Source organism: Carcharodon carcharias, chromosome 20, assembly GCF_017639515.1.
Source record: "Carcharodon carcharias isolate sCarCar2 chromosome 20, sCarCar2.pri, whole genome shotgun sequence".
NCBI classification, from domain to species: Eukaryota; Metazoa; Chordata; class Chondrichthyes; order Lamniformes; family Lamnidae; genus Carcharodon; species Carcharodon carcharias.
The window spans coordinates 16,767,285-16,791,428 of NC_054486.1; the positions used below are offsets into that span (position 1 = coordinate 16,767,285).

The following is a 24,144-nucleotide window of genomic DNA, read 5'->3' on the forward strand; positions in this document are numbered from 1 at the left end:
TTCAGCTACCCAGGGCTCATGGTCAGGAATAAACTCCTAAACCCTGCTGCCTTTCTCTGCCCTTTTAACCCCTACCCCTTAAAATCCACCTCTTTGACGGCGTTCTTGGCCTCAATCCCACACTCCCAGTATCTCCCTCTTTGACTTGGCATCCATATTCCTCTCGTGTTGCTGCGGAGCGCCCTGGGGAAGTTTCACCCAACGTTATCAGGAGAAGAGGCGGAAGCCGCGCCAGGATGCTTTCTGGTGCTGTCACACCCATCACTCGAGAGCAGTTCTCTCTCCAAGGTGTACTTGTGCACAGAAGCCCAGAATATAGCACGCAGGGTCGCTCACAAGTGGCTGAGAGCACGGTGGGTACCTGCGCACACACAAAAAATTAATGCAACCGTGCAGTGAAGTGGGTGGGCAGGGCGTGAGACGCATGTGGGGGGAATTTCATCTGTGGTCAGGAAGCAAAATGAATGTTGTTGGATCAGCTGCATGTTAACTCCCGATCCCCCTGAGTAAAAGAGGGCTGAGGACCACTCTAAATGCCCTCATTGTTAGTTGGAAGGATATGGATATTCAGTAGAACACATTTGCACTCCCATTTAATGCTCCTTTTAAACTGAGGATCCACGGTGAAGGACCAATGCTAATACATGACACGACAACAAGGTGGAGAGGAATAAGGGAGACGATGAGATAAATCAGGATGTCGGAAGAGTTGAAACCACCTTTGGATTGAAAGGCGGTTTTAGGAGGAATGAAGAACTGAGTGAAGTAAAGGTTGTAACAGTTTTAGCTTCTGGGAGCTGAGAGGCCGGGATTTTACCCCACCCCCCACGGTCTGAAGGTGTCTGGGGCGAACCCACCTCCACTGGCCTGGGAAGCCACGAGTGGATTTTTATGGTCGTCAGGCAGTGAACTGCCTGAGGTCTCGGCTTCCGGCCCCTTGTGGGAGGATCTCCCGCCTCCAAGAGCTGCTGGCCAATCAGATGGCTGGCAGCTCTCCAGCCCCAGCAGAGCTGCCGGGTATGCTGGCCACTGCTGGAACTGCAGTCAGTCCCTGACAGGCAGCCAAGGAGGAGGCTGGATTGGAAGGTGAGTTGGGCTGCCTCATTGGAGCCAGTCAGGCAGGCCCCAGCGAGGGAGAATGGGGGGTGCTGGGCCACGTTTAGGAGGCCAGTGGAAGGGCTGTTCCAGCAGGAGTAGCCTTTTCTGCTGGAGGAAGGGCCTGAATAGGAGGGAGGTCCTCCCCGAGCTCGCAGCTAGGGCTTATGCAGCATTCTGTTAAGGACCACAATTGGCCCAAGGGTAATCCAGCTGCCTAACACCTACCTCGCCACTGGTAAAATTCCAGTGGAGGGGGGTTGATGAGGGCATGGCACCCCTCACCATCGCCGCAGATCTTACGTACCCCCGCCTAGCAGCCCACCCCCAGGAGGGGCATAAAATTCCAGCCTAGGTTTCGGGGGGGAGGCTGTGTGATGGGACCTGATTTTGACAGAGGGAGAACGTCGGGAGGAGAAAGATCAGTTAAAAAGACGGATTTACAAATTAGGAAGGACAAAATAGGAATGTTCGGACCTACACTGACCAGAGCATTTTAGATAGATTGAGAGAAGGAAAACTGCAATGGAAAGAGAGCTGGAAAAGAGAGGGAGAAGGAGAGTGAGAGACAGCACCCATCAGATGACCAGCTTTCTCTTCATTGCTCTCCGTATGTGAGAGAGATATTAGAAGATTCTCATCCACAGAGGAGCATTATATTATTTTTGAACAGCTTTGGGGCTGATAGAGAATTAAGAGTTTTTTTTTTGGGAAAATGAAGTGTTCAGCTTTGCATTGGAGAAGATGTGGGGCACTCTGTGGTCAGAGAAAATAAAGAGGCAAAGAATGTTGATGGTTGCTGTTAGTTCCATTTGTTATACAGTCACTTATATTTGCAAGTTATGTGAAGAGATTGTGTCCTTGGAGAATTGAGATTCCCATTGCTCCACCGATGAGTGTTGGGAGACCAGGGGCCGGATTTTCCCGTTGGAGGTGGAACCCATCCCGCACTCTTGCCTCTTTTCTCCAGTGGGCTTCCCACAGGGTTAGGGTCTTAAATGGCTCCACAAATTGGTCTGCCGCTCAGTTAGTGGCCGGAGTGGGGGCGGGTCACCAGGGAAGCGGGGCGCGCGCTCTGGCCCGAATCTGCAGCTGTTATTGCTGTGGCTATTGGATGTGCGAGGCCTGAAAGACTGAGAGGATCCTCATGTTCGAAGCGGCCAGGGCAAATGGAGAGCTGGGACCCGGGATAGGGTGGGGAAAGGCCGGTTCTTAAAAGTTGACGGGTGCTTTCCACTTTTCCCGAACTTGAGCTTTTTTTCCCAGCAGATCAAACTGTTTCAAGCTGCCCCTGTTTCTGCCGGGCTGGAGCTGGTAACAGGCTCCTGGCCCCATGCAAACCTTGGGAAGTTAGAAGGCAAACGCTTAATGGGCTTCCTAAAGACGTCAACATGCCCAGTTAACAAGATGGACGACTTCATTGTCCTCCGCTCCCCTCTCCCCAACCTTCCCCCCCCCACCCCCACCCCCGCATCCTTGGGAAAATTGTCAGATTTGGGACAGGGAAATTGCAGCCCAAGTTTTAATGATTCAATCACGGCATTGAAAGCGGAACACAGATGGTGCTCCCTGAGGATGTGCACTCTGTAAGGGGTTGATGAACGCAGACTGCAGCGTGGTAAAGAGGACGGAGAGTTGTTGAGTCAGTGGGAAACAGGCAGGAGATGAGCGCAGCACAAGAAATTTGAGAGGGATTTAGGCCGTGATGAGTGTGGTTTTAGTGGGAAGCACGAAGATGCCAGATCCTATCAAAGGATCTGGAGATGGCCAAGGCAGTTATGTATAATACAGGGTTCGTACGCATAGAGCACCACATGCTCACTAGTGGAATTGCTCTGGAAACCATACCAGTGGTCATGAATTAGGACAACATACAAAGTGATGGATAATTTAAGAGTTAGCAGCTGCTTCCATACCATTAGAGACGCTATGCCTTTGCCCAAAATATTATGGAGCTGAAGGAGTATGTGAAAGAAAAAAAACTGTCACTGTTTTGATGTTTATTTTGGAGCGTGCAGCTCTGAACTAAGTCAGTTCCAGCCACTCCCGTTTCTCATGGGAATAGCAATGATGAATAATTTAAAAAAAGACAGAAGTATGATTCAGTAAAACTCAGACTGCGGCAACAGAGAAATTCCTGACCATTTTGGGCTCACTTCTAATGTAAGTGAAAATGGGTAACAAATTGTGAAGCAGCATTGACATATATTGTTTTGAATAGAGGGGGCTCAGAAATGGGTCAGTTCAAACAGGATAAAAGAGAGTCAAAGGTGAATTATTTATCAAATGCAAAATTACCCTGGTTCAAGCACCGTAGCACTGAGCTGCTGCCTTTGGTGCTGTTTCACTGCAGAAAGTAACGAGCTAAGAATCTGTTTGCAATTGTATTTCATTGACTTCAGCTGGGACAACTGGAAGGCTGCTTGCATTACATCACCGACTTGACCTCCACACGTTCTAGGCCGTAAGTGAGGCTTAGTTAATAGGAGAGCTCTGTGAAGTACCTTTATAGTTTACACTGATTCCCAATGGGGTTGGAAGGGTAGGTGGTGGATGCTTTACTTTATGAGAGTGATGTGACGGTGAAAAACTTTCACTGCCTTACAAAACGCACTATCAAAGCTGGACTGCCGGCTGCACGGCTCATTCTGCAGGCGCTTTACAAACTGTTATAGGTGAGTGCACATCGAAGGTTTGCCAGTACACAAGCGGGGCATTTCTCATCATCTGTAAGCCTTGAAAGAAGGAGTACTACACTGGAGGAATTCCTGGAGCTGATTGGAGGAACTCAGAGACAGCTTTGGAACATTTGAGGTCAAAAGGCCTTTTGGATGTTTGACCTATTAATCTGAAGGTGGCTAGAAACACAATAGCAAAGAATTTATGCGTCAGGTAATGGAGCATTGGTCAAACCCAACTGGAGTACTGAGCACGGAGCCCCTCGGGAATGCTATACTGGCCTTGGAGAGTTTTCTGAAGCATCAAAGAGATACCAGGTGACAAGAGGGGTTAGACAACAGATTGCATGACCCTCGCTTACAAGCCCTTGAATGCGGGAGATCGAGGGGTGCTCTTAGGAACATGTTTAAGATGCTGAAAGGAGTTGGAAAAGGCAGAAATGGAGAAACTTGTTTCCTTTGGTGGAGGGATCAAGAACAAGGGGGAGTATGATCTTAAAATTAAAGCCAGATCACCTAGGCAGGAAGCCGTGCATTAGGCTTTCCCACAAAAGGTTGGGGAAACTTGCGACACCATCTGCAGCCTTTTGGGGAGGTAATGAGAGATTTCGGTGGATTTCTGTTAAATAAGGGATAAGGAGCAAAGGCAGCAAAATGAAGTTGAAATGCAGATCAACCATGATCTCATGAATGTTGAAGCATTGGCTGATGGGCTGAATGGCCTATTCCTATCCCCTATGTCCTTTACCTCTGCCAAATATTCTAATTAGCAAAGATTCAAAAGCCCACGTCCATGCCCGTGCCCCAGCACATACAAGATAGTTACAAAGAATGGGTATAGAGTTACGTCCTTCCTACATTGTTTGGAGACACATGCCGCACTGTGGCCGGATATTTAGGCTGGCACAGGGTTTCCCTTGCTGCCATCCAAGGGGTCGGCAGGGGACACACCGCTGCCCACCACTGCAGCCCCTTAACGCTCCAATGAGTGCTGACCTGCTGGAGGAGGGCCCTCCGCTCCTCACTCAGGAGGAAGTCCCGCCTCAGAGAGCTGCCGGCCAATCTGATTGGCCAGCGGCTTCCCCAGTCCCTGCAGCGCCAGGAGCCGCAGTGGCCAGGGCCGGGACTACAAGCCTTCCCCGAGAGTCTAAGGGCAGAATTTTAGTCCTGTAAAGGTGGGGTGGGGGGGCATGTGCCGTACCCAATTGAGTGTAAAATAGGCAGCGATGGTGTCGGGCGAGCGTCCCGACGTCAACGTGCACTCGCGTGATATTTTGGTCAGCGGGCGCTGGCACGAGTCAGCAGCGAACCCACCGACAATTAAGAGGCCTATTAAGGCCGCTCATTTATTAATTAAAAGAGATTTTCCAGCGGGTGGGCAGGCGAATGGGCCAGACGGCCTTTGCAAGCTCGAGGAAACCTCATCCTCGGGCGAGCTGAAGGCTCCAACGTTGGTTTTTTAGAAGTGTTTTGACAGAATGTTTATCAGGGTGTCCGTTCCTGTGAGTCAGTCCTGGGTGGAGACATTTTTTTCTCAGAATTTGCAAACCCCTGCCCCCCCAACCCCCTCCTCCTGTCCCCCTGCACTGCTTCCTCGCTGCTCCCAGGCCCGCCCACCCCGGGAAACGTGCCCTAAGCCCCGGGATTCCAGGCCCACGTAAGTTTTTGGCGGGGGGGGGGGGTGTTGTTGGTGAAGAGGCCGGTGGAGGAGGGAGCACCTGCAGGGGCCAGTTCTTTTGTGGGAATTGGGAGGGGGTGGTGGGGGGCTGGGGGGAGGGTTGCGGGTAGTAGGGTGCCCGATGTTAAAAGGAGGCTGCTGATGGAGGCGCCCCACCCTTCCCTTCCCACCGGAGGCGCGAATGAGGTCACTTTAAGTGGACAATAATTGGCCAACAAAGGGGCCTCAATCGGGACAAGGGCAGGCAGGCCTGCCTAGGCCTTGCCCGTCCCAGTGTAAGATTGCGGAGAGGTCAGGGTGGGCAAGAACCCGATGGGAAGCCCATCGGAGAAATTTCACGGCCAGCGCCACCTATAAAAGCCGGCGGCGGGGGTGGGGGGGGGTGGGGGGGTGGGGGGGGCGTAAAATTCCGCCCCATTTTACAGTCATGATGCCCTACAGATGTCCTTCCGCCAGTGTGGAACGATCACTAGTTTAAATAATGGAATATGTTTCTTTGGCAGTGAGTGTAAAATGTGTCATTCCTGGAAACCCACCAGGTTGAAATGTTTCTATAGCTGTAGCTGGAAGTCAGTGAACAACTATAAGAGTTATGGAGTGTGACTAGTCTGAAGTGTGATGTATTAAATTTTAAAATATCCTTCTCAGGGATTTTATTTATGAGCTTCCTCAAACGAGTAATGGCAATGACTTAAGTGTTTCCTGATTGTGTCCATAGCATGAACAGAGGCTCCAGTGGAACGATATTCGGGTGGATCAACCTTTAGAGCAGGGTTTGGGGGACTGACTTGTGGAATGCCCTGTCTGTCTGCTCAGCCATCCTGACTGGCTCACTGTGAGGGCCAGAAACTCTTCTGCATCAGCTGGCGAGCTGCTGGTTGGAGGTAGAGCAGCCCCAGGCTCGAGGTCAGAGGAAGCTAGGCTCCTATGGAGGGCCTCAGTCTGAGGGCACCTGCAGTGGGTGAGGAGGTTGGCGGTGGGTGGGGGGGTGGGGGGGGGGCGGCGGTGTAGGGAGATGGAATGGTGGCCGCAGGGACTTGGTTTGTAGACCCTGGAGAAGTCCACAAAAATGAAGGTGAAATGATCTTCGGAATCGTTTTTGGCCGCACCGCACCCTCTCGTGGGTTTTGGTTGAGGTGTCTAAAGTGTGAGTTCCACCCAGCTCAGATGTGGTTCAGCTGGTAATGCTCTCACCTCAACAGCCCCAAGATTCCAGGTTCAAGTCTCACTCCAGAGCTTCAGCACAAAAATCAACAGCTCTGACTTGAGTTAGCTCCAGACACTCCAGTGCAGTACTGAGGGAGTGCTGCACTTGTCAGAGCTGCCATCTTTCAGTGGCCCCACCTACCTGCTTGGGTGAATGTAAAAGATCCTGCGGCACTATTTCAATTAGAGAATGTGAGCTATCCCTGGTGCTGTGGTCACTATTTATCCCTCAGACAACATGGAGAAAACCTGTTCATTATCATATTTCTGTTTGTGGGAGCTTGCTGTGTGCAAATTGGCTGCTGTGTTTCCTGCTCCACAACAGTGAATACACTTCACAAGTACTTCGTTGGTTGTGAAGCACTTTGAGACCCTATATAAATGCAAATCTTTCCTTTCTCAGTTTCGAAAGGCCAGCCAACCAAAGTCCCATCTCTGTCATGGGACCCCGATTAGCATTCAAAATGGGCCTGCAGCCCAACTCGGGGCAAACTCTGCCATCTAGTGGTAGGTGAACATTACTGCACGTGCAACAACAGTGACGTGATGGCACTCAGTCATTGTCCCCCCCGCCATTCTAAGGGCGTTCTCTCCTTGTCCCCACCCAGCCGAAGGTCTGGAGTTATCAGCCTATTTGGTTCTACTTTGTGATGGAAGGACATCAGGTCTCAGTCTTTGCATTGCTCTTGAAGGGGGAGATGCAGGTGTAAGCTGGTGTGATCTCCCAACTCTAGACAAGGCACCATTGCCTCCATGCCCTGATTGTATTAGAGGGTCTGGTGCGTGATGTATTGGAGATCATAAGAGGAGAAAAGAAAAATATTTAAACATGGGACCAAATAAAAAGAAAACAGAATTAAAGGAATGTTTATATGGAACATGCCAGAGACTTAACAGAGTGCAAGGCACTGGATTCATGGTGAAGTTAGACTAATGAAATTGGAAATGCAATGAATGGTTTTAAAAGAAAACTGCCAATTGTTTATTAACAATGCAGCGATCTGCTGGGGTATCACATAAACGGTGCAGTATGAGTAAAAACACTTCCGTAAAAGGCAGCCTACATACCAGACAGCAGAACAAGAAGAGACAGATCTTCAAACTTTAAACAGTGATACCATGCTGAAAGGACTGGACTCTGGCAAATGTACTGCTGAACTTCAGAGGAGCAAAGGCTTTCAGTTTTCTGCTATGCTGATGAACAGGATTCAGCCTGATAAATATCAGACTGTCTCAGGCCAATTGAGCAATTGGACCACACACACACACACACACGCACACATACACACACACGCACACACGCATGCATGGACGCGCGCACAAACGCACACACACACAAGTATATATTATACATGTAATATATATACATTGCTGATTACCTTCAGGTCAATCTGCTTCATATGGATGTATGAATTAGGAGCAGGAGTAGGCCATTTGACCCCTCGAGCCTGCTCTGCCATTCAATAAGATCATGGCTGATCTGATTGTGGCCTCAACACCGCTATCCTGCCTACCCCCGATACCCTTAGCCTCTTGACTAACAAGGGTGTTATGTTGGAGTGTGTTTGTACACAGAATTTCACCCCTCCACACCTCCAGGACTGCTGCTACAAGGGTCCTATGTCAATTGAGTTTGTGCAGTCTCGAAACCATTCAGAGCCAAGGCATAAACAAAAAAAAAGCTCTGAATCGGCTGAAGGTCTGTCAACATCTGAAAGAGATTGGCTAACATTCATTAAAATTGGGATCTGGCAAAGTATTCCTACCTAAAATGTTAACTGTCATGTTTTTTTCTCAGAGAGCATTTTCAGATTTTATTTCAGTATTTTTGCAGTTCTTTTGTTTCTTTATATCTATAATTCATTTGCAATCTTACACTGGAAAATCTTAGGGATAGCCAGTATGTGAGGCAGAAGTGTCCTTTTGGTGGACTTCTGAGACACTTTTACATTCTGCGTATATATTTGCATGGCAAATGGAGGAAAATATTCTACTCGCTCATACAAACTTGAGCAAAAACCTCAAATTCCCCTCAGGTTTCCCCACATATTCCATTCCCATCACAATCACTTCAGTTGGAAAAAAAAACTTTCCAAATAACATGGAGAGGAATAAGTGCAATTTAAAACAATTACTGAGGCTATATCTTATGTCTTAGGCTCAGTGAACTGCAAAACACCAGTTAAACACCAGCTTCCTCTCCCTGCAAATTGTAAATTTTAAACATTTCCAGGCATCAAGAGTTGTCAAACACAGGCAGATGTCCCCTTGCAATGTGGAGCTCATACCTTCAGCATGTGAAGCCACACAAAGTCTGGCAGAGTTCTGCAGCCTAAGCAAGCTGCAAAAGCTGAACAGTCAGAAGAGAAAGCTGAGACAGCCCTTCATCATGTTGACAACTTAGAAAACAACCAAAATAAAGCCCTGAATTGTAGGCCAATGGGCAGGGCTTTAGAGTAACGTAGGGGAAAAAATAAATTAGACAAAACAGCATTTTTTTTGCAGAGCTGGCTTCAGAATTTTTTTTTATTATTCATTCACGAGATGTGGGTATCACTGGCTAGGCCAGCATTTATTGCCCATCCCTAATTGCCCTTGAGAAGGTGGCGGTGAGCTGCCTTCTTGAACCACTGCAGTCCCTGTGGTGTAGATACACCCACAGTGCTGTTAGGGAGGGAGTTCCAGGATTTTGACCCAGCGACAGTGAAGGAACGGCGATATATTTCCAAGTCAGGATGGTGAGTGACTTGGAGGGGAACTTCCAGGTGGTGGTGTTCCCATCTATCTGCTGCCCTTGTCCTTCTAGATGGTAGTGGTCATGGGTTTGGAAGGTGCTGTCTAAGGAGCCTTGGTGAGTTCCTGCAGTGCATCTTGTAGATGGTACACACTGCTGCTACTGTGTGTTGGTGCTAGAGGGAGTGAATGTTTGTGGATGTGGTGCTGACCAAATGGGCTACTTTGTCCTGGACGGTGTCCAGCTTCTTGAGTGTTGTTGGAGCTGCACTCATCCAGGCAGGTGGGGAGTATTCCATCACACTCCTGACTTGTGCCTTGTAGATGGTAGACAGGCTCTGGGGTGTCAGGAGGTGAGTTACTCATCGCAGGATTCTTAGCCTCTGACCTGCTGTAGTAGCCACAGTATTTATATGGCTAGTCCAGTTCAGCTTCTGGTTAATGGTAACCAGGATGTTGACAGTGGGGGATTCAGTGAGGGTAATGCCCTTTGAACATCAAGGGGCGACAGTTGGATTCTCTCTTGTTGAAGATGGTCATTGCCTTGCACTTGTGTGGCGCGAATGTTGCTTGCCACTTGTCAGCCCAAGCCTGGATGTTGTCCAGGTCTTGCTGCATTTGGACATGGACTGCTTCTAAAAGAGGGTGTCAGACTTAAGGCAGAAGAATCATTTCTTGGGGGAGAGGATGCAATAGAGTACCTGGAGGGACACCAAGGGCTGGATTTTACATGCCCCCGCCAGGCGTGTTATTGGTTGAGTCGGGGGCATATAAAATAAGAGGTGCCCAGCGTGAAGTGAGGCTCCACACTGGCCGGGAGGGGCCAACCGGGTGTGGGGGCCTGTTGGCCATTGGGTTCAATGGTGACCCGCTTCTGGTTTAAAAGCGGCTCAGGCAGCTCCTGGAAGGCTGCCTTGGGAGGACGTCTCCTGTACTTTCGCTATAGACCCAAGTGCAGCTGGACATGGCAGGCGGGAGGGCAGGTCGGGTGGACACTCAGCCTCCCGTTTTTCTGATGAGGGCCTCACCATCCTCCTGGAGGAGGCGGCTGCCAGGAGGGACACCCTTGTCCCCGGGGATGGGAGGAGGAGGCCACCGCGCCTCACCAAGAGGGCATGGGAGGAGGTGGCAGCGCTGGTCAGCAGCCGTGACGTGGTGCGGCGCTCCTGGGTGCAGTGCCAGAGGCGCTTCAATGAGCTGCTGCGCTCAGGAAGGGTGAGCACCATGTTGGCCTGGGTCAGTGTGCAGATGTGTTAAGGTCTTGCTGTCCCCCCCGTGGACCTCAGCGGTGCTGGGGTCTGAGTGCCAACTGTCAATCACGCCAGAGCTGGCCAAGCAGGTGAACCCTGGCTGCTTGGACTGAGTGCCTTGCAGCTTGAGGCCCACGACTCAGATGTGCCCTGCCCGGTGTTCCTCAGCTGGGGTTGGCCAGGCTACAAGGACTAAACAATGCTCCACTGTCCTTTCAGGAGAAGATGAGGCCCACAACAATATTGAAAGGTCTTGGACTGGCGGAGGCCCCACCAGCCTCCTAATCCTTTCCAGATATGAGCAAGATGCCCGGGAGCTGGAGAGCCAGCACACTGGGTGTGGAGAGGTGGGGGTGCCAAATGACGGTAAGAGTGCATTGCACAGAGGTGAGAGTTTGGGATTGTGCAACCATTCTAGTGGAGCCTCTTCATTGATGGGAGCCTCGAACCTGGAGTCCCCATTGATCATTGAAAGATGAGGGCATCATGACGCAGATCTCCATTGTCTCACCAGGGTGCCTGGCATGTACAGTGACAGTGTGATGGCTTTAACTAATGACATGTCCCTGTTGTCCCTTTTAGGTTTGCCAACAGCTGTTCGCTCTGCAGACCCTGGAGGGACACCCCTGACACCAGAGGGCCACTGAGCTTCTGTTGCACCTTTTTCACACCCACTCTCTAAAGCAGGCACCAGTGCAGATATCAGCATCTTGGTGGGCATTAGATTGGCAGCTAGTATCTCAATGCACGTTGGTGAGGGCACTTCACACTTGGTTGAGGTGCAGGTGGAGGCAGAAAGTGCCCAGGGTGCTGGCAGTCGGAGGACTGCTGGGGTCCAGGGCTCAGCCGAAGGCTGATGATGAGCCTCTGGAGTCGTCCGTTAGGCAGCAGATGCTGGATGTCCAGTGAGATGTGCAGAAGGATCTGGTGGGGTCCATGAAGGTCTGCGTGACATGGTCTGCATGATGGAGGAGTTCATGCCGAGCATCAGGCACTGCGTTAACCATCATTGCTGAGCGCAATGCTGCCTCCATGGAGACAGTGGTGACTCTCATGGACTGCCTGCTCCAGGAACAGAATCAGATGTTCCTGGGGCTGTGCTTGGACCTGCAGCCCAAACCCAGGCATTGAGCTCAGCTGGTCAGTGTCCATATGGGAGATGGACTGCGCAGCTAGTATCCCAGCTAGGTGCCCATCCATCAATCATGAGCAGGGAGGCCCAGAGCAACCTCAGGTTGGCACACGAGCTGCTTGTCATCTCTGCGGGCTCCTTTCAGGGCGCTCTGGATGATGGGCAGCAGTAGCTCCTCCACCCCTTTGCCAGTGATCTGGGACTGGGGAGATGCCAGCCATGGCACTGGCCGCTCCCTCCCAGGCGGGGCCAGCATAGGTTCCACTGGCCAGAGGACAACTGCCAAGGTCATCGAGGCCAACAAGACAGCAGAGTCAGCAGGCTGTCTCCAATGCCGCTACCAGCGAGGGGAAGCACCTAGATGGAGCACTCACAAACGTAAGTTAAAGGCACCATGAGCACAAGAGGGACAGGTCATGGGTGATTTTATGTTCATCTATATTGACTTTGTATATACTGGTCTGGGGTTGAAGACCAGAAACGTTTACGTAAATATTATTGAAGTGTCAGACTGAGATAAATTGTGTTTTGTCGTCATAGACTGAGTATGTTTCACCTTTTTATTTCATTGGTATGGGGAAAGCTAGTATCTAATGATGGACGTAGGTGGCTCTGAGCTTTATTGCACAGGCACTGAGTGTTCAAATGAAAGGTCATTTCAGATGTCCGGGATGGAGGCAGCAGCCCTGGCGTGTGTTTGAAGCTGATCTTTGGTAGCCTAGCTGAAGGAGCGTTGGATCAAGGTGGCCCTGGGTCCTTGCCTTCCTGCAGGTCACCGAGGTCTGGCTCCACACCCTCAGTATTCTTCTCACCATGCTCATCTTCAGACTCACTACAGGACTCATCATCTCTGGCCGGTGGAGCTATGTCAAGACCCTCTTCCTTTGGTGGGTTCCCCCCTTGCCAGTGCCAGGTTGGTGGAGAGTGCAGCATGTAACCACTATCAGTGACACCCACTCTGGGGCGTATTGTAGTGCTCCCCCTGAACAATCCAGGCATTGGAAGCGCAGCTTGAGAAGACCTACGAGCCTCTCTACCACAGCCCTTTTGGAGCCATGACTCGTATTGTAGAGCTTCTCTGCCTCTGTTCTTGGACGGCGGAGAGGTGTCATGAGCCACCTTCTGAGGGGATAGCCCTTGTCACCCAGCAGCCATCCATCCAGACGAGCTGGAGCACTGAAGAGCCCCGGCACCTGGGAGTGTCTAAGGATGTAGGCGTTGTGGGAGCTGCCTGGGTACCTTGCACAGACTTGTAGAATCTGCATCCTGTGATCACACACTATCTGCACGTTCATGGAGTGGAAGCCCTTCCTGTTGACGAAGGCACCGGGCTCACCTGCTGGCGCCTTGATGGCCACATTTGTACAGTCTATAGCACCCTGGACATGGGGAGTCCCAGCAATCAGTGCAGAGCCTCTGGCTTGCTCAGCCTAGCTGGCCTCATCTGTACGGTAAAGAATAAAGGTCAGTCCCCACCTGAACAGAGCTTCTGTCATCAGCTTGACGCAACTGTGGCATTTATTGTCCATCCCTAGTTGCCCTTGAGAAGGTGGCGGTGAGCTGCCTTCTTGAACCACTGCAGTCCATGTGGTGTAGGTACACCCACAGTGCTGTTAGGAAGGGAGCTCCAGGATTTTGACCCAGCGACAGTGAAGGAACAGCGATATATTTCCAAGTCAGGATGGTGAGTGACCTCCAGGTGGTGGTGTTCCCATCTATCTGCTGCCATTGGCCTTCTAGATGGCAGTGGTCATGGGTTTGGAAGGCACTGTCTAAGGAACCTTGGTGAATTCCTGCAGTGCATCTGGTAGATGGTACACACTGCTGCTACTGTGCATTGGTGGTGGAGGGAGTGAATGTTTGTGGATGTGGTACCAAACAAGTGGGCTGCTTTGTCCTGGGTGGTGTCCAGCTTCTTCAGTGTTGTGGAAGCTGCACTCATCCAGGCAGGTTTATTGGAGCAACGATGAATTTCTGAACTAGTCTATTGTGAGCTTATACCACATTGGCCACTGTGAATGGCCAGTTACATTCTGACTTTTCCACAGAGTGAAACAATTATCATGGTTGCTACTTGTACTACCAATGAATTTCTGATCTTAGCTTGACCTGTCTGTGGGGATCTCAAGAGAAAGACAACAGCTTATCACAGAGGGGGGAGAGAGAGAGAGAAGAAATGTCCAGTTTTTTTTATTATTCACATTTACAGACGTTGAATTCCTCATATGCAATAATACAGTTTGTGCTAGTGGACTACATCTTGCTTGTGAAAATATTTTCACACAGCACTGGGCAGACACTCGTGTTTCCTGAAACAACAAGACTGCACTGACTTAACCAGTTCAATAGTTCATTTCTCGTGGCGATGTCAATTACCCAGGCCCAGCCTCTACAGGATAAGGTCCAGGTTTTCACTCCTGGGTCGGGTTTGCAGAGACAGTGACATTTCCTGCTCCGCCAATCCCAGCTTTAAAGACGGCTGCCTGGACATGGGATTTTCAGTTCAGCTTGGTGGGCTGGAATAAGGCTCAGGGCGGGCGGCTCAGGAAGAAGCGAGGAGGCTGATGGGTGCAGAGCTGAGCTAACCACAGGCCTGCCTCAGGGCCTCGGCACAATGTCCAAAAATAAAAAATAAAGTTTTAAACATATAAAATATCCCTTCAGCCCTCACCCCTCATGCCTCCTCACCCATGCTCACAGACAATCCCCATGCCCCATCCATGACAACCCATGCCACTATTTGCCCTGTACCCACCTCCCATGGTCTTTTATAGCCCCATATGCTAACCTATGACTTGACAGCTCCCTTTGACAGGTGCTTCTGACAGCTATGACCATTGATTTTCACAGGTCTGTTGACAATTCCAAGTAACTTGACAGTAATGAATTTTTGCACTTTTTTCCACACATTCATGCCTACTTTTACACTTCCAATGGGAAACTGACCTACCCCATAAGGCACCTGACCTCCACCAAACAGCGCCTTACCTCCCGCAAAGGTTTCCCGGACCCCTCTCCAAAGGGGTACCCTGTCTATCCAAACAAATCCACCAAGTTCAGACCAGATCTTACCTGGTCTAATCTGCACACTCTGGGTTTCACACTCCTGGCTTACCAAAATCACACTTCAGTGGGGGGATAGCTGATGATTCCAATGGCCTGCTGCCTCCATAAGCCGCGCATGCGCTAAATACACCCAGTCCCCCCACCCCCCATCTCCCGAAAGTGGGAAGTGCCAGTGCCGTGTTTGGGGCTGGGACTTCCAACTTTCGGGCATTTCCACTATCCTTGCCATGCCGGAGAGTCTCTCCGTTGTGACGAAAGCCTGGCCCTAAGTATTTCAATAGATTACCATGGTTTCAGATGATGGTGTGGCACAGACACCTGAGAAAATGATACAAAAAAAAAGAATTTATTTGTCCGTCTCTTATTTTTTTGTTAAAGGAAAGCAGGTTGAAATAACCATTAAATGAATTTTGGGGACATGGTGTTCTTGCAGCACTCTCGATGTAGCTTTGGTTGGAATGAGCATCGACCATGAAACCTGTGTCCAGTGCGAGGACAGGTGATAGCTGCCAGAAAGCTGCTCGCTCTGTACTTACCCATTTGGTTTGCATCTGACAGACGTCACAGTAACGCCCTGGTTGTTATTCTCCCCCGTGCGGGGTGCAGTTTTGTTGTTGATGCGCATTTGAACAGCGCGAGGGGAAACATGGTTCAGGCTTTTATTGCCAGATTCAAAATGAGTTAGCGAGGTCTCCTGTTCGCAGTTCACAGTTAGAAACATTTGCGACCAGTAGCTGCGAAAACTATGACTAGCATCAGTGACCAGAGTAGAGAAACGATTAACGCTTGTCGAATCCTTGTCTTGAAACTCCTTTCACACCTCTTCGGTGCTAAAAATTGCTTCAGTTTTGATTAAGATGCAATTAACAGCAATCTTACGTGCCCCGTCCAGATTCACAGTTGGCCTACAGGCCATGCTCCCAGGCGGCATTCACATTTTTGGTTAAACCTAGATTAGGGGCGGGATGAAATCACGGACACATTTTGCAGCCTTTTTTCCTTGTTTCCTCTATTCCGTGGAGATCTGCAGCTCCCCTGGAGGGCAGCGGCCTGCCTTCAGGGAGCTCACAAGAAACTGGCTCACCTGGAGCCGAAGTTAGGTCGGCGCCCGCTCTCATCCTATTAATTGGCCCAGCCAGTGTGAAATTGTGGTCGGGGTGGGGGGGGGGCTGGTGGTGGTGGTGGTCGGGGGGGGGGGGGGTGGGGGGGGGGGTTGTGGTGGCGGGGGGTGTGCGAGCCGATTGCAGCCGGAGGCCCATTTCCTCTCCGCTTCCAGGCCGGCTGACCAGCACGTCCGACAAACAAAAAAATTCCAGGGCCGTCGTCTTTTCTTAACGTAGGTTATACTTTAATCTTAAAAGGCATCTTGCCCCTCGCTTTTGTCGATCGTATGCACAGATTTAAGCAACGCGCAGCAAGCAGCAAACACAGCCTGTCGTGTTTTGCCATGAAATTATATATCCTGATGTTGAGATGACCTCAGATGCCAATGGCATGTCAACCCTGAGATGTATCACTGTCCAAGAACATATCGGAGTCTATTGCACTTTATAATATATACAAACTTAGTCATTACTGACCAGTGTTTATTTTTTTTCCATTTTCATTAGCTTTTTTTTCGCTGGCAGGGTCGTTCTTCTATCAATTGCCAACTGTACTTGAGTCACAAAGTAGATAAGCAGTGATATTTATGAGCCCGCATATGCTCTCGCTTTCACATTGACGAATGATTTTGGCACACACCAATGCCAAAGTGGCAATATAACTTGTGCTGCCACCAAAGCTCCTGGAGCCTTGAGGTGTGAGTCCCCAAGCAGGAGACTGTTGTACAACAGTTTGAATTTTCATTAAGTGTAAATCATCTCCAGTTTAAATGAATAATGCATGGAGTTAACAAAGTTTACATAATACATGTATATACAAAGGTAAAACTCCCCTTGTCACTAGACAGCATCATAGTTCCTTTTGGGAGTACGGAGTAGCACATATGGATTTTTCTGTAGCAGGGCACCGGCCATTAGTCTGACTTGCTCTTGCACACTAAGTTTTTAAATATTTTGTGTGGCAAGTTGCTGAAAATGTGATCACAGCGCAGTGAGGGAAACAGGACATCAAAAGCCTGAATGAACATAGCAAGAAACTGTGCACCTCCTTAACCAACCAGATTGAAGGATTGAGAAACATACAGCATGAGGACTGAGAAGAAAACGTGGCGTGGCGAGGGAGAATTCAATGTAAACTTGGGTATAGAAAGAGAAATAAAGTGAGGGAAAGAAAGATTGGATTGAAAAGGAGAAAAGACTTGCATTTATATATAGGGCTTTCCACAACCACCAGGCATTGCAAAGCACTTTACAGCCATTGAAGTACTTTTTGAAGCCTATTCACTATTGTACAGCAAACTGCCACAAACAGCAATATGATAGATGACCTTATAATCTATATTTTGTGATATGGATTGAGGGATAATTATTGGCCAAGGCCCCAGGATAATTCCCCTGCTCTTATTCAAAGTGGTGCCATGGGATCTTTTAACCCAACCCAAGCAGGCAGATGGGGCTTTGGTTTGATGTCTCATCAAATGCTACTTGAGCATTGCTGTGTGCCAAAATCATTTTATGTCAATGCAAAAGTGATAACATTTATCTCATCCAAAATATGGCACCTCTGACAATGCACTGCTCCCCGATTTTTGTGCTCAAGACCCAGAGTGGAACTTGAACCCAGAACCGTGTGATGAAGAGGCAAGACTGCTACCAATTGAGCCACGGCTAACACAACTAAAGAAAGCAAAAGAAAAAAAAGACAAATAGGAAAAGCAATTTTTTAAAGGTTTAAATTGGTGACACTTTTTAGATCTCTATCAATAATCAAAACCTGAAGGAATGAGACTTCATATTTGCAATAGTTAATTTTCAGTGCCAGAGAAGCTGATTGACAGTAATTGACACTTATTGTTAACAGTGTACTTGCATTAGAAATTACAGGATTTAACTTTCAGTGCCGAGTTTAGCTTGTATCTACCAAACAGGTACAACAGCTGCACTCCAGTCAATGTGTTTCACTGGTGAGAAAGGCATCACTGTTGTTTCCACACAGCTAACAGAGGATTGAAGCAACTCACACAGAAACCTTTGAATAATCATATTTAATCGTGTACCTGCTTCTTTGCCAAAGTGGTTTTCCCATTAGCGCTCAGACAACAGCAAGCACTATTAGCTTCACTATCACTTTGAATCTGGCCCAATAATTTCACTTGGAGAAAGGTTTCAATGACCTATGATGTGAAGGTTCAACCACACTGATTTGTGGTTAGGCAGAAATCTGTGCCCTCTGCCCTTGCTAATAACTTGGCAGTGTTCACAATATATTCAGATGCTTGGAGAAATCAGGCCTACTGTCAGCTTCTCATTGAAGCTGGTAGTCAATTTTAATCTATTGCAGTTCTTCCAGTCACGGTTCAGCTCACCTCTGTGAGCTGTTATTGACTAGAATGCAGCTTCACTTATAGAAGAACATCTGAGGTATTGTTATGGTATAAAAGTGCAGCTAATGGCTCACAGCTGCTTTCTCTTCATGAGCTGCACTCGCATGACTGAAAGGGCCAAGTAATCCGTTTCTAACAACAACAACTTGCATTTATATAGCACCTTTAATACAGTGAAACAGTCCAAGGTACTGCAGAGGACTGCAGTCAGATAAAAATTAACACCGGGCTGTAGGAGACAATAGGGAAGATGACCAAAAGCTTGGTCGAAGAGGTTTGTAAGGAACGTTGTAGAAAAGGGGAGAGGAGGAGAGGTTTAGGGAGGGAATTCCTGAGCTTTGGGCCTAAGCAGCTAAAGGCATGGGTGTTAAATGGGACTTGTTATGAGCAAGGGTGTGGGCAGCAGAAATTTAGGTGATCTTAACTTAATGGAGGGTGTAAGATGAGCAGCAGTGGAGAACTAATTTCCTGAAGGTGCTTTACTTCCAAGTGTCCAATACAATATAGTGTCAACACTGTGGAAAACTCTGATGGCCATGGACCCCATGACGATCAGCCTCCCACATAACACCATATACCCAGGAGCAATGGTACCCCACCACAAGTTAGGTGGCATTAATATGTTTAGATCCTATTTACTGGTGATAGCCATCTCAAATAAATCTAAAAATCCATGCGTGGTCTAGTTCTGCTTTCCTGAAGCACTCATTGATTGTGGATTTGCCATTCAAGAACATTGCTTCACTGAAAAACATGCAGGTATATGGTTTTACAGAATCATCAGTAGAATTCAAGCCCTAGTCAGAAGTGCAACATTTATAACTTGATTAAGGGATGTGTGTGCCTGTGTATGTAAATCTGTGTGTGTGTATATGTGTGTGTGTGTGTGTGTGTGTGTGTGTGTGTGTGTACATCTGTGTGTGTGTGTGTGTGTGTATACGTCTTTGTGTGTGTGCATGTGCATGCGTGAGTGTGTGTGCATGAACACAGGTGTGCATCTTGTGTGCGTGTGAATGTGTGTGTGTATATATATATGTCTGTGTGTGTGTGTATGTGCATGCGCATGGGTGTGTGTGCCTTGTGTATGTGTGAGTGTGTGTGTATGTATGTGTGTCTTGTGTGTGTGTATATGTATGTGTGTATGTATGTCTATGTGTATGTGTGTGAGTGTGTGTTTGTGTGTATAATAATTATAATAATAGCCAGAAAGCCTGCAGCCTCAAGGATCCAATAGTTTCCTTTATGGACAGAGAAACAAAAAAGGCCATATATCTTTTTGGGGCCTTCATTAGAATCACAGAATGGTCACACCACAGATAGAGGCCATTCAGCCTGTTGTGCCTGTGCAAGAACAATTCTGCTAGTCCCTTTCCCCTGCCTTTTCCCTGTGGCCCTGTAAACATTTGCTCTTCAGATAATTATCCAATCTCCTTTTGAAAGCGCCTCCACCGCATGTTTAGGCAATGCATTCCACATCCTAACCACTTGCTGTGTGCAAACGTTTTTCCTCAGGTCACCTTTGCTTTCGTTTTTTTTTGTCAATCAACTTCAATCAGTATCCTCTGGTTTTTGATCCTTCACCAATGGAGTAGTTTCTTTTATTCTTTCAAGGGATGTGGGCATTACTGGCATAGCCAACGTTCATTGCCCATCCCTTGAGAACAGCTAAGAATCAACCACCTTGCTGTGGGCCTGGAGGTACATGCCAGCCAGACCAGGTAAGGGTGGCAGATTTCCTTCCCTAAAAGACATTAGTGAACCAGATGGGTTTTTATAACAATCAGCGATAACAACCATTACAGATTTTATTTTAATCAGTTGTATTAACCAGTTGCTATGTTGGGATTTGAACCTGTGTCTTCCTGAGCATTAGCCTGGGCTTCTGGATTATAAATCCAATAACATTAGCACTACACCACTGTCTCCTGGTTGCCCTTCATCTACTCTGTCTGCATGATTTTGAGTACCTCTATCAAATCTCTCAACTCTCTCTTCTCTGGCAGGTCCCTCCTTGGCACTTGCTTGTCCACTTAGACCCTCTGAACTGAGGGTGGTCAGGTGCCCTTCAGGAGAATGAGACAGAATGTTGAGGATTACCTTCTCCTGTCTCATCTGTACACCTGCCTTGTGCCTGTGTTTGTTATAGGTGCAGCTACTCCTGGAGCACTATCCAGAGAAGAGCAGAGGATTTCTCTGTGTCCTGGCCAACATTCACTGCTCAGCTAATACCATCAGAACAGCTTAGCTGGTCATTTCTCTCATTGCTGCGGGCAAACTAGCTGCTCTGCTTCCCTACAAAACTACAATGACTACAAATCAAAAATAATCCATTGACTGTGAATTGCTTTGAGATGCCCCAAGGATGCAATTCCTTCCTCTATCCTTTAAAACATGCACTTTTGCTGGGGGTTCGTCCCCACCATCTCAGGCCTCAGACCTCAAGGCCAAGCAACAGCTTCTGGTGTCCTTAAATCATCTGTTTTGTCAAAAGGCAAATAGTCCAGGCTGCCTCATTCAGGTTACCAAATAGCTGTTGGCACTAGCACCCCACTCCTTTGTTGTGCAGGTTTGCTATGTTGTTTTTTGTTTTGTGTGAGTTAGTGAAGCTGAAACTATATAAAGCTATTGAACAGTAAAGGCTCTTTGTTGCTGCCTGTCAGTGAAAAGATCATGAAGCTAACAATGTGCCTCAGCTGTGTTTATTCATCGTACCAGCTGTCAGTCACAACTCTTGTGTTATTGATGCAGGTTTCCTGAACCCGATCCAAACCACACACTGGAGGAACGGGTTGTTCACTGGTACTTTGGCCAACTGGACAAAAATGGCAGCAACAACATCCACAAGAAGGAAATGAAGCCGTTTAAGCGCTTCTTGAGGAAGAAAGCCAAGCCAAAGAAATGTGGACGGAAATTCACCGATTACTGCGACTTGAATGAGGACAAAACCATTTCACTGCACGAGTTGAAAGGATGCTTAGGAGTGAAGGAAGGGGGTAAGTGACTATTGTAATTAAAATGATCCATTAACCAACCCAGATTAGACAGAAACACTGCAACAGCGACAGAACCTTGAGGTCCAGTACCTTTCAGTTTTGGCAAAAATATTTGACATGGGTGAATTACGTTTTAGTCAAGTTGAAAACAGTGTTCTACCTAGTATGTATTGCTATCTCTCCAGCCTGTGGCTTTTCTCTCTCCCTCCTCCATTGAAGGCACTGACTCAGTTATGTGCATCACTCTTCTGATTGCTTGTTGAAACTAAAGGCATTTTTCAGCCAATATTTACAAGTGCGTTTCAGTACTGTTGTTCCTTATAAATTTGTTAGAATATCTGAAGCCTTTCATTCCACAATCCTGTAGTGCTCTGTCTAAAAATGTACATAGAGCATCTGGTAACTCTTATCTGGTGTCTACCGGAACAACAGCTCTCAAGAACCTTGGTTGAAACTAGAGAAGGAAGCTGCTTGCCCTGTGTCTTCCCGTGCCTCCCAACTATCCCTTAAGAACACACGCACACACACCTGAGATATCTTCCTTCTCATAACAGGTGAAGGGGGAGAAAAGCCTGAAGGTGGATCAGGGAGTACTTTCGGTGCAAGATTCCCTTAAAAAAAAGCAGACTCTGCTGAACTTCTTGATTGGACACCTCTAGAGTTTGGTAACAGATTTTGCCTCTTATGATAGCCACTACTTTAGGCCCCTCTCATGTTGTGAGCTGATTCAATGACATTCGTCTGTAAGTAGATCCATTGAGGGAGGCCACTGCAACATCTGAGAGCAGCTCCATTCAATAACATAACGCTGACATGTAAATATATCACCATTCCTTGGTGGTCGCTGGGCCAAAATCCTGGAACCCCCCTCCCTAACAGCACCGTGGGTGTACCTACACCACATGGGCTGCAGCGGCTCAAGAAGGCAGCTCACCAGCACCTTCTCAAGGACAGGCGGTGATAGACAATTAATGCTGGTGTTGCTGCTGACAGCCATAATCGTGCTCTGTGGTAAGGAAACAGACACTGGTTACAATGAAGAGGCTCCGGAGAGAAAGCTCAGCAGCTGATGAGGGGTTTCTGGTTGTTTTCCTTTATCTGTTGTGTTGCCGAAAGTGGGAGGCATCTCACCGCTCACAGACTGAGACAACTTCCCACATCTACAGGTGCTTGAGGCAGTCAAAGCACAGGCGTATGTTTTCCATAGCTTGTTTTTCCTGGAACAGGTCACGAGAAGCTACAGCTTGAGGAGCACCGCTCCACATCAAGCATGGCTGACCAGGAGACACTGCCACTCTGCCTGCCTGCCATTGGCATATGTTGGAAGGATTTGTAGGTTGATACTCGACCTGTTTGTCTTCATTATAAACATACCTTCCATGGCCATCAAAAGCTGGAGTGGGATTCGAACCCAGAGCTTCTGGCTTAGAGGCAGGTTCTCCCACTTACTTTCCCTGTTGGCTCATCAATACATCTTCTTCCTTGCCCTCTCTCTTAATTTCACTGCTGTTCCATTTGGAGACAACTTGTCACCCTTACACTTATTTCTTTTCAGTATATATTTGTCTTTCACATTTGGTATTAAATTATCCAATTATTTAAATAGTAAACAGGAAATAATTATGAAGCTGTCACTTGAATTTGCTGACTTAATAAATTGCTGATTGGGTTTTTAAGTGATAAGGGGTAGATTTTCAGGCAAGGTGCAGGAACTGAGCATTCTGTCTGAATTCTGCCTTTGTGTCTTATACCTTTGATGGAGAATTTGCTCTTGTATGCAAGAAGGAAGGCTGCCCAGACTTTTGTCCCAGTTGCGAAATTTTCCACTCTCCCTCCTCCCAGCACCTCTGTCAAGCGACCAGTTTTCACGTGTGAATGTCAGTACGTGTGTCAGTGGGAATGTTCCCTTTGCTGTATGCGGCGTGCAATGGACCCTTTACGATTGCTACACGACCATGCATCTTAAAGGAAACTTTGACTGTGTGCGGCTAGTCTTTCCCCTTCACAGTGCACTCTGATAACTGCGCAGCCCCCCAGCTTAGGGGGAACGTTGGTCAGTCGACTGTTTAGCATAGTCAACAAGGCCCAGCTGAGTCACTTGCCCTTCACATGTGTGCTTTTTCCAGCTGCAATCACTGAATTCCAAGGGGAGACCTCTTGCAGTGACCTTACTGCCATCCTGGCCTCAGATCAGACAACTCTTAGGAAGTAGGGCGTGAAACCAGACACTTCCTCATTCCTGTGGGTCAGTCCCACACAAACCATCCATTTACCTGTTGACATTCTGAGAGAAGCAGACAAATGTGAGCCTGGCGAATGCAGAACAGTCAGAACACCTCACGTCAATAAGACTGTGACTAATTCTCTTTAAGACTTTAGAAACATTGTTTGAAAACATGTGAGGTAGGTCACCTAGAGAAAGGTCACCAGCGCAAGGATTCTTTTTATTTTCAAGCGCTCATGGAACAGAATTTATGAGTGACAATATTTTTTTACATTATGCATGTTATTTGCTCCTTACAAATGTAGTAAAGATCACAATCAGTTTGATTCTAAATTAGCAGCAGAATGGTCCAAGATGACACGCAAATTGATGGCCATTGAGTTCTTGGGCGGCAATCAAGCGGTTTAAAATCTTTATGATTTTTTTTGTTTCACCACATTTGCAGAGATAAATAAATATGAACGGTAATGCTTACTGACAGTGAACACTTTCTACAACCGGATCTCCCATTATGTGAAACACGTTGTACATTATGGGCAGAATTTTACATTCAGTGTGCAGGGACCGGCCTGACACGCCGGAAAGTAAAATGGCGCACGATG

At 48.0% G+C, this 24,144-nt stretch overlaps 1 protein-coding gene across 4 annotated transcripts in view; it reads left to right on the forward strand.

Moving 5' to 3' along the window:
- The window catches only part of smoc1 (SPARC related modular calcium binding 1), a 262,010-nt gene that overhangs the window by 202,800 nt on the left and 35,066 nt on the right, over positions 1-24,144 (forward strand). For 3 of the 4 annotated variants that reach the window (XM_041214635.1, XM_041214636.1, XM_041214637.1), the window contains exon 11: positions 21,074-21,318. In XM_041214635.1, the coding sequence (XP_041070569.1) occupies positions 21,074-21,318 (245 nt within the window). Of the gene's footprint in view, positions 1-21,073; positions 21,327-24,144 lie in introns of those variants that run through there. The other variant, XM_041214638.1, reaches the window with a different exon arrangement.